General features: G+C 36.7%; 1 protein-coding gene across 1 annotated transcript in view; it reads right to left on the reverse strand.

Moving 5' to 3' along the window:
• Positions 1 to 7,767, reverse strand: part of EPYC (epiphycan) — a 56,820-nt gene extending 49,053 nt beyond the window's left edge. Inside the window, exon 1 of the mRNA XM_008581536.1 lies at positions 7,744 to 7,767. Within this exon, the coding sequence (XP_008579758.1) occupies positions 7,744 to 7,767 (24 nt within the window). The remainder of the gene's footprint in view (positions 1 to 7,743) is intronic.
• Positions 7,768 to 11,354: the final 3,587 nt, after the last annotated feature.

An 11,354-nucleotide genomic window follows, 5' to 3' on the forward strand; every position in this document is an offset into this window, starting at 1 on the left:
TTGAGGAATGACAAGTTTGAACTAAAATATTTAATTTGGTAAATCAATGCAAATATGCACTAAGAGATTTTTCCTTAATGTTTATGCAAGATGCAAAAAGGAGCAAGGCAGATGAGTTAGCTACTGGAAAACTTTCTTTTTATGCTCTACATCGATGCATTAAATTGGAGATATAGAAGTCATGTAGAGCAAGATTGGTGTTAAGGAGTATGACCTTTCAACAGAAAATCCCCTTGACATAACAGAAGTCACAGAGTGAAGTAAATCAAACAGCAAATATTAATAAAGATGGAAATAGAGTCAAAATCAAATGTGCAAGGAATGTGATATGCTGTTGAGCCTGAAACTTTAATAAAAAGAGGAATAGGGAGAGGAAGAGATGGAGTGAGAGAGAAGTCGAGGAAAGTTGGTGGGGGAGGGGAGGAAAGGAAAAGGAGAAAAGGGAGATTTGTGAAAACTATTGCATTGTGAAAAATCTGACTCTTGTATTTCATAAGGCAACATAAATAGTTTCGAAATTTTTTACTATCTCCTTAATAAAGAGATATCTAAGTTCCGTAATTGAAAAACTACCCAAAATATGTTATGATCCTTGAAAGGTGGTGTAATTTCCCTTTTTGTTTATTTATAGTCAATTAGTTTTTGTCAGTGTTGTACATTCATTACACTCCAGCATTTCAAGGTCTGTTTGCTGATTCATGGAAATTAGCCTGTATCCTTTAGTTATGTAAAAAGCCTAGGATTTAATTAGGAACAGGTCATATCTGATTTATGTAATGGGCTGTAACCTCGCCAATGCCTACATTACCGCTGGAGAGACAATCAGTCATTTAGGAAAGCACATTCAGTCTTGGGTACAGCGGAGTTCCAAGCCATTGCCCTTTCTCTGCATTCTTTCTATTTTCTTCTAATCTATTTTAGTCTCACATCTTTTTCCTGTAGCTCAAACTTTTTGCATCATTGCCTGCATATTATTTTCACTCTTTGTTTTCTTGCTGATTGCCTTTTCCTCTAAGTCTCTCTGTTCTAACTTGACAGAAACTCCTATTTTTTTTTTTTTTTNGTCCCCCCCCCCCGCCCCCCAGGTAGTGGGTAAAGGGGTTGGTTGATTACTTTGTGCTTTTGGATCAACTCTGTAAATATTTTTAAAGTTATGCATAGTTTATTTATTTATTTATTTTTATTTTGGTAGCTGGCCAGTACAGGGATCAAAACCATTGATCTTGGTGTTATAACACCACATTCTAACCAACTGAGCTAACTGGCCAGCCCTACATTTTAAAATGCAATTTCTTTTTTATTACACCATATGTATATGCATATCTATATCTCCATTACTTATCTATAAACTGGTTTTCTGATAATGATTTTATCACAAAGGATCGTTAAGTCACAGATAACGTATATTTCAATCAACCACAAGAGATTGTTAGTGGCTCTCTAGAGTCCTCAGTTATTAAGGTTTCTGAGTTTAGCTAGAACTAGAATTGTCTATTAAGAATTCTGTGGAAAATTAGAGATGTTTGCATGGGGTAAGGAGTGGAGTATGTAATTATATGTGCCATATATTCATTATCTAGAAAGAAGTTTTTTACTTTAGCATGTGCAAATGCTGAGGAAAGGTTGTATATTAAGTCACCTTTATCCAGATATGTTTACTTAACTTTCTTGATTCAGGAGAAACTTCAGAACCTCATGAGAATGTGCAGGGCTTTGTGGGCAATATAAAGGATCCCGAAAGCAAGGAATGAGTTAAAAGAGTTCTGCAGATATAGCTGGTCTCCACTATTTTGCCTAGAGAAGCCCTGATCTCCTATTCCTTTTTCTGTGCATTTGGTTTTCTGAAAGTAATAAACAGAACCCTGAATGTATTCCCCAGTCCTACTCAAAATGGAGGATTCATTTATGGTAATCATCAAACCTCTTTGATCCTAGAGAACTTTTTTTTTTTTTTTTGAGGAATGACAAGTTTGAACTAAAATATTTAATTTGGTAAATCAATGCAAATATGCACTGAGATTTTTCCTTAATGTTTATGCAAGATGCAAAAAGGAGCAAGGCAGATGAGTTAGCTACTGGAAAACTTTCTTTTTATGCTCTACATGGATGCATTAAATTGGAGATATAGAAGTCATGTAGAGCAAGATTGGTGTTAAGGAGTATGACCTTTCAACAGAAAATCCCCTTGACATAACAGAAGTCACAGAGTGAAATAAATCAAACAGCAAATATTAATAAAGATGGAAATAGAGTCAAAATCGAATGTGCAAGGAATGTGATATGCTGTTGAGCCTGAAACTTTAATAAAAAGAGGAATAGGGAGAGGAAGAGATGGAGTGAGAGAGAACTCGAGGAAAGTTGGTGGGGGGGGGAGGAAAGGAAAAGGAGAAAAGGGAGATTTGTGAAAACTATTGTATTGTGAAAAATCTGACTCTTGTATTTCATAAGGCAACATAAATAGTTTTGAAAATTTTTACTATCTCCTTAATAAAGAGATATCTAAGTTCCGTAATTGAAAAACTGCCCAAAATATGTTATGATCCTTGAAAGGTGGTGTAATTTCCCTTTTTGTTTATTTATAGTCNCGCAACCCTCAGTGTCATGCCCGTACTGGACCGGGACCGGCAACGGGATCGCAACCCTCAGCATTGCCCCCGCACCTCGCTCAGCCAGTGAGCGGCCGGTCTGCACGTGGGATCCGAACCCTCGGCGGGAGCGCCGCCACACCTCCCAAGCAGCGCACTGTAGCAGTGCGCCACCGGGCCGGCCCCTTAGCATTTTATTTTAATTTTTAATAGCTTCCTAAGGTTTAGACTCAGAATCAATAAGAATGCATGTTTAAAAGGCACTATTTGGAAAGATTCTCTTAGAAGAGGATTTGCATATGCATGGGATTAGGGCAATATTTTGTTTTGTAATTCTTTAATAAGTACAATTGTTATTTTGCATTATAACAATGTTTTGGGGGGATTCAATCAAGATCTTATAATTTTTATTATTTTATTTCTCAACATACTTCTTCGAATACTTTTTGGTTTAGAAAAAAAAATAAAAACTCATGTTTAATTTTAAGCATTTATGTTGGTCCTATCAAAAAAGTTACATAGTGGTCATCTATTGAGCAAAGTATTATAAAAGTTTATTAAGCATGTCTCATTTTAAAAGGTTTTGTATTTTAAGTATACTTCTTGGGTCTACGTTAAGAACAGTATATGTGGTGTTAGGACCTATGCGCACATATAAAAGGGAATTCATGATAAATGTAACTTTTAAACTTGAATGCACTGGCAGGCAAACTGACCTTCAGTTACTTGAAAGAAAGTCTTTATGAAGCAGGTTTAGGCAGAAGGATATGAAATTCCTGTGAGAATAAGAAGCAGTACAAAGACCTCCTTTTTATCCCCTCTATGCTTTCTTCAAATAAATTTTTTATTCACGGTGGGTAAACTAAGTCTCTGTTTCATTTGCCATTACAGAGGTCTTTGCAGGATTGCAGATTTGGAATTGTACTAGGCAATTACCAACAAAGTCCTACTTACTAAAACAGTGTGATTAGCAAGTCTTCCAGGAACCATTCTTCTGTATTCAAGTGGGAAGCATTAACAGTGGCTACCACTAACCTAAAAAAAATTTTTTCTTGTACACTTCTAGCAACTACCATTGCTCAAAGAAATTATGCACTTGCTGATATTTTTCTCACTTCATACTTTATATTTTAGTATAAATGTCTGCATATCAAAGTTTATTTGCATTTTACACTTCCCCTACAGCCATCAGAATTAAGGCAGTCTATGTAAACCTTAAAAATGTGAAGAGCATCTATCTATGCTTAGTTAAAAAAACTCATATTTCTTTCTTCAAGTAATTATATTAGTATTTAATATAGTTACTTAGTTAAAACTTTGGACTTATTGTCCACTTTACATGATTTCATAGTATTTTGGAAATGTATATTTATTTAGAACTTTAAAATAAATAGCTTAAAAAAAGGCATCCTGAATGCATAATGCCATATAATCATTAGACTATTTTTAAACACCTGCAAGTTCACTATTTTCTTCTTTTGCATAATATTACAACAATATTAATCAATAGTGTCTGTTTATATTGGCAAAGGCTGTGATCTGTGTCAGGGTACTTGATTTAAGGCATATATTGGAAACTAGTATAATTTTATTGGCATCTGTCATGACTATTAAGATAAACTATTTTGCTGTATGTTATTAATTCCTAAGCTAATTTAGGTTTTGTATTTTCCAAGAATAATATACAGAATCAATAGCAAAATTAAACCATTTGAGTAAAAATAAAACCATCAAATCATAGTTTACCAGGAGATATTAAAGCAAGTTGAATTATGTTTTAAAGGTTGTTACAGTAGGGTCAAAAAGTCTCTAACCCAAGAAGAAAGCAAGTGTAAAAACTTACCTTTGGCTCCGACTTGGTGAAATGGCACAAAGTGACGAGGACGCAGAGCCACTGGTATTTGCCCCTGACCAATGGATGTGAATTCTGGTCTGTGGGAGGTGGAATTTGTAACACTTAACTTTCTGTTTGGAAAAACTAACCTGAAGAAATGCTTCTCAGTCTTTAAAAACCCCGAATTATTTTATAGTCACCAACACTAGGCAGTAGAATCCAAATTACATGGTATAGAAAAGCTCTTAAAATTGTTAATGGAGTAATAATTGCAAATGTGTTACCTTAAAATTTTTAAATAGTAAAAGTTAGTTTTAACATATCTCATCTGTAATCAATTCACTGATTAAAAAAAAGAACTTAATGTATATGGGGATACTACAGATGGCTATTTTGGAAATATTCTAATAAGAAATAATTTTCCCAAACTTTGCCTGTCATGAATTGCCTTATTCACTTTTTATTAATGTTAACTGAAATTCAGTAAATGTTGCAAATGCCTTACCTGTTTAACGTTGGATGAGTAAAAATAAAAAGATATACATATCCAAATTATTTTGATTGCTTGTAATGCTTTGATGTCAATGAACAATGAACCTTTTGCGTATTTTTTTTTAAATTATGTCTAGGAATAATGCATAAGTATAATCTGAGTGTTCTAAAAAAAAAAGAAAGAAAGAAAAAGACTCCTTTTTCACTCTTTTATCTATCAGAGCCAAACACATCAAATTACACAAAAAGTAATTTTCTCCTTGAGTACAAGATTTGTTTTAAGATCTTGGTACCTGAGATGGTTTGTGAAACTGAGTTTTACTACAGAAAAGGAGAAAAATGTAAGATATCAAATTTCCATTCCTCACTTTCACACTGTAAAAGTTCTAGAGAAAGATGAAACTTGCATCTTGTATTCCGGTAGGCTTTACACAGGTCTAGGAGTCTGGTTCATACTTATGCACCAGGAATCTTTCTTCCATGACCAGAAGTGAATAGCTGTATTGAATTCTGAAAGCAGCTTTGGTCCTGGGTACAGTGATGGGGAGAAGGACGTCTGCTTCAGGACTCTCACTCCCCTTTATGCCTTTCCTCGCTCCTTTCATCCCCTCAAAATGTCTTTGCCTGAGTAGTCTATTCAGGGCACTCTTATCATCCAAACCTGCTTCCAAATAATTTGTCTTTAGTGTGCATTATTTTTCTCAGAACCAATCTTATTTGGAACAAAAAAAGCGAGAGTGGGTAAGGTATGAAGTCTACCAAGACCTCTCAAAAAGTAGAGAGGCCATCGTGGAGGTAGGGACTTCTCAGCCTCATGGAGGTCTTGCTGCAACGACAGAAGCTACTTTTGCTAGCATCGCTGGCAAGAGGCCTGAGTCTAAGTTCCTGTGCTGCCTCTGTTTAGCAGCAAGCTCCCACACCGGGTGTTGGGTGATTTATAATGTATTATTGTTAATTCAACACATTCTTAAGCAGAGTGGTTATCACTATTCACAGATGGGAAAAATGAGATTCAGAATTAAATGATCCAGCAACATACATGACACAAAGAAGGAGAAAACCAAATTGGGTTTTCTCTGGTTTAGGTGCCCAGATGTTGCTAAGCTCATCTGAGGGGGATGAGTGAATGTAGAAAGATAGTGGGGCTCTTGGTGCCTTAGGTTCTATTTCAAGCCCTGTTTAACTGTCACTAGTTTTTAGGCTCTGTCAGAAGCTTAGAATAAAAATAGATTAATGGAATGTCCATAAAACACTTGACGTTTCTTCCTCTTCGCTCGTTATTTAATCTTGTGTTCCACACATTGTCATGTGACAGAGAGGTGGGAGCAACCGACTCCCTTGCTTTTTGGAGGGCTCTGACTAAACCTGTAAGACTATTTCCAGAAATAATATTTTCACACTATTCTTTGGTGAACTTTTGGTGTTTAAGTGATGCCTTCCTTAGGTTTCAGGACACTATGTACAAATGCAGGTGAAGCCCAATTTTCAACAATTTAGAAGCCAAACTACTCGTCTTAATATAAGATTGAAAGCAGAAGATACCATTCCTAAAACTTCTCTTCTTCCAAATAAATAAGACATTCACTTTCCTTATAAAAAGGAACAATTTCTTGAATCATTTCTCTTGGTCTTATTTGGACCCTCTCCAGTATTTCAAAATAAGTTTTGAACTGTGAGAGCTCAAGTTTCTAACAATCTTATGAGGCCCCAATCTCCATTACGCAGCAAGGAAGGATTAATTACAGTTCCAGCCTCACTTATCCATGGTAAATATCTTCTAGTCTCAAAATAATTTTCTTAATAGAGCCCAAGTTTGGTTATCAGAAACCTTCAGGGGATCAGTTATTATGACCAACGGCATTATCTAGGTACGGAGGCTTTATGGTTTTATCTCTTGATGCCCAAAACATTTTGCAACATCTTTTGGCTCCAACTCATTATAAAATTAATGAAACACCATCCTGTTTGCTTCAATAGAATTAATTTTAAATAAAACACAATCTTCTCCTTGTGGTTGCCTTCTCGCTGTTCTGTGACAATGGTGAGCAGAGAGCAGCAGTCATTCCCAGGATGACCCACCGCCACGCACCCTTGCTCAGGCCCCCAAAGTCTATATCCTTCAGAGCTGCAGGAAGGTGTAGAAATCCCGCTCCAATGATTAGAAGGAATAAAACTACTACCTGCAGTGATTAGTTGCATTATTATAAAGAACCATTAGGATGAATCCCATGTTGCCTCAGAGACCTTCTACTTACCAGTGGAAGTCTAAAACTCTAGGTCTTACAGCATCACCATAAACTCATACAGACAGTGCTGTCTGTATCCCCTAATCTTATCCAATCTCCTCCTACCAGAATATTCCAAGCCTGGTCTGCAATTACAAACTCACCTTTGTTCAGAGTTTCTCCTGGAAAATTTTCCTTTGCTTCCTTTAACTTAAAAGAATCACTGTCTCCTAATAAAGGTTTCTCAGTGCACTCCTTTGAAAATGGTGGCTATCATTTCCTCTTAACTCACATAAATTGAGGACGGAAGGGCTTTTCTTGGTCTACATTTTCTCTTACAAATTATTTCCTCCCTTTACTCTTTCAAAAACTTCATCCATTTTAAAAGTCATGACATTTGGCTTAGTTATCCACAACCTCTTGCCTGCCATAAACTACGTGATCTCTTCGTCAAGCCCTCTTATTGTTGGTGACTTTTGCCCCGGCTCACCCTTATCCTCTGCATATATCATTCCCAGTGACATGAACCTTCATGTGCATGATCCATCCATCATGGTGTCCTGGTAGTTACTTTATCTCCCCTATAGTAAAGTTATCACATTCCTACCCAGCCATCCTCCATCACCGTCATACCCCCAAACTTATCATCACCAGGCATTACATAACTCTACTCACGGGGCACTGTAATCAATTGTCTTTTTGTCTCATGAGAATTTCATTTCATAGATACCATCATTTTTTCACTATCTATTTAATCTCCTATCTTCTTTACTCTTTATCCTTAGATTCAATGCACCATTTTCATAATTCCTCCCTTTCAAACACTTTCTGCTCTCTTCTAAAATTCTTTCTTCTGTCATACTCACCTGGGAACCTCAGCTTCGGTTCAGTACAACTCCTAACTCTCTCCCCTTCTGCGTCTGAGAAGCTTTATATTACTGGTGAAAATCACACACAACAACAGCTGGTTTCACTTGAATTCTTGAAGATAAGCTTCAACCCTTTCTGGAAGATCTAGTATGTTTGTGATGTTGACTTCCTTTCCAACATTAACATGACCTATATAGCATGTCCTCTGTCCTCAAATCTCCTACATTCCCTTTCTCTTCACTCACAAGGTAGAAGTCATCAGAGAAATAATCAACTTCCTACCATCAACTCTACCTGCATGTATATGCATCTTCTTTGACTGCCCCCCTTCTGTGATTGTGCAAGAAATTAAAATTCAATTCCCCAAATTATGCCTGGGATCTTATTCTCATTCTTCTTTTTGAGATCTATGTCTACTCAGTTATCTCCTTCTTCTCAGTATATCCCCCTCTACTGGATCAATTCCACATATATACATGCATCCTCTGGGCATAGGGTCAGGCAGGTATTCTGAATCTAAGTTAATAAAAAAAAAATAGATACAGCAGCAACATAAGAGAGTACATGCTAAGTCTAAAGGAATTCAAAGTTAAATTATTATAAAACATTACACAACTTGAAGATGTATCTGTAGAGTTGATTCAGCCTACAGATCCTTTCATTTTGGCTTCTGCAAACACGCTCCATTTTTAACATATAATGGCCCTTGAACTCTGTATTTTCACTCTACTGTTGTTCCATTTCTATGTCCCCTTTTACAGAAAACATTTTCCAAATAAATGGTAGGTATTGTCTGTTTTCACTTGTTCTGTTGCCATTCACTCTTCATTCCATTGCAATTCTGGCTCTGTATTGGTAGTGTTTTGTCTTTGTTTTAATTAATGTCCAAGTAGCCTGCCTTGACTTCGAAATGGCTTTTCTCCTACCTCATTGGCTGTCGTTTTAGTCCATTTCTGTTGCTTATAACAGAAATACCTGAAACTGGGTAATTTATAAAGAAACAATATTTATTGCTTACAGTTTTGGAGGCTGAGAAGTCCTAAGTCCAGGGAACACAGCTGGTGAGAGCCTCATTGGTGGTGACAGTGATGCAGGGGTCTCACATGGCAGAATGGTGGAGCAATGAGAGAACTTCTCAGTCCATTGCCTTTTAAAGCCCCCCAGGACCACACCTTTGACCACTATTAAATGATCAATGGATTAATCCACTTACCAGGGCATGGTCCTCACAATCTAATCACCTCTTCAAGACCCCACCTTTCAATTATCCTTGTAGGATTTCCCACCCTTAACAGCTACAGTGGGGATTAAGCATCAGTGAGTTTGGGGGGACATCCATCCAATCCACAGCAGCCAAGCCTTCTCAATTTCTTTGTTTGCCTCATCTTTGTTTCCCAGCCTCCAACTGTTGAAGTGCCTCGGGTTTTAGTCTTATGATTCATCTCTTTATTTATCCTTCCTCCTTGGGTGATCTCATCTGCTTCCATGTTATAATTATAACAAAAACAATAGTAATGTTACTAATAAACATTTTGAATACTTACTATAAACTTGGCAATGTTTATTATTCTTATTTATGGAAAAGGAAACTAAAGTCCATGGAGGTTAAATGACTTCAACCAGTAAGAGGAAGAGCCGAAATCAAAGCCGAACCAGTCTGGCAGCAGATCCCAGGTTCTTAACCAAAACACTGATCTACCATCTTATGTTTATGTCTCTCAGCTTTATATCCCAGCCTCCACATTTCACTCTGAGATGAAAATTCTTACATGCCACTGATTGCTTAGAACATGACATCTTCACACAAATATCTAATTGGAAAATCAGAGAATTTCTGCAATGACAGCTTTTGGACCCACCCTAAACTTTGTTCTTCTCTTACTGTTTGCATTTTATTAAGTGACACCACATCTCCTTAGTTGGCTTGAGCCCAAAGCCTTAAAATTACTGTCGATTTCTTCCATTGCCCTAGTGATTCTCCTCATCCATCAAATCTATCAAAAGAAGTCAGCTCTACTTCAAATATATCTCTTTCCACCATCATTCCCACCTGAATTACAAACAACAACAACAACAACAGAGAACATACTATTAAGTCTTCTGCTGCTTCTTTTATGTTTCTATCATTCACTCTTCAAACTTCAGCCAGAGAGGTGATGCAAGTGTAGATACATTAAACTCCACAGTTCCTCTTTGAAAACATTCAATAGCTTCATATTTTTCTTTACATAAAATTTAAACTCCCAAGCAATGGCCCAGTAAGTTCCCCGTCAGCTAACTCCTGCCATCTTTTCTAAGCTTAGGTCAAGCACCTCTCCCTTAATCACTCTGCTAGAGTCATGTGGATGACCTTTCTGTTCTGGATTGTGCCCAATCCTTGTTTCCTCCATGGGGTGAACTTGATATTTTCTCCACACATTTTGGAATGGCTGGCTCACTTTTTATGCTGTTTCTGCATAAATATAACCTCAAAAAGGCTTTCCCTGACTCCCTCCACATGGAAATAGACCCTCTTCCCTTCCTGCACACTCTGCTGCCTCCCCACACTTGTTTTTTACAAAGCACTTTCCACATCTATTATTATATTTTTATATATCTATCCACGATGAATAAAACTCCATGATACACGACTTTACCAGTCAGATTTACTGTTGTATCCTCGTTGTCTTAAAATAGTCCTTGGCCCACAATTTATGCTCAGTGTTCTTTGAAGGAGTGAATCCATTTTTGATTGACTGAATTAATCAATAATCACTTAACTGCTATGATTTGTTTGGACCATTCTAATAAATATCGAGTTACTTGCACTTATGATAACAATAACTGGTTTTTGACTAACATGCTAAGTTAATTCTTTTTTCTGTTTTTGTTGTTGTTGTTGTTTTTGTTACTTTTTAAGCTAACTGCCAATCTGTCCAGTGACACTTTTCAAGCTGTTTTCCATGGTCCTCTTCAAGTAATTTTATTTGCTTTTATTTGCTTCTAATGCTTTCTTGTATCACATACACAAATATATGGTATGGACTTTGGCTGAAAATCTGACAGACTTTCTGCACATTTAAGATTCCTCCTGGCTAAAAGTATAAAAAACTCCAAATTAAACTGGCTTAGGAAAAAGAAAATTCATTGGCCAAAGTAACTGAAAAATACAAGCTTTTCCTTCTCCAGAGAGCTTCCTTTGGTTGACATCACTCTCAGATGAGCTTCCATATGGAGGAGATGGCTACAGATGGTCCATATCTTAAATCTTTCAAGTTTAAAACTCAGAGAGAAAAAGAGGATTTTTTGTTGTTGTTCTAGAAACTCCCCCCCCCCCCCCCCCCCCNACAAATGCAGGTGAAGCCCAAT

Source organism: Galeopterus variegatus, unplaced genomic scaffold (assembly GCF_000696425.1).
Source record: "Galeopterus variegatus unplaced genomic scaffold, G_variegatus-3.0.2 Scaffold2384, whole genome shotgun sequence".
In the NCBI taxonomy this organism is placed as follows: domain Eukaryota; kingdom Metazoa; phylum Chordata; class Mammalia; order Dermoptera; family Cynocephalidae; genus Galeopterus; species Galeopterus variegatus.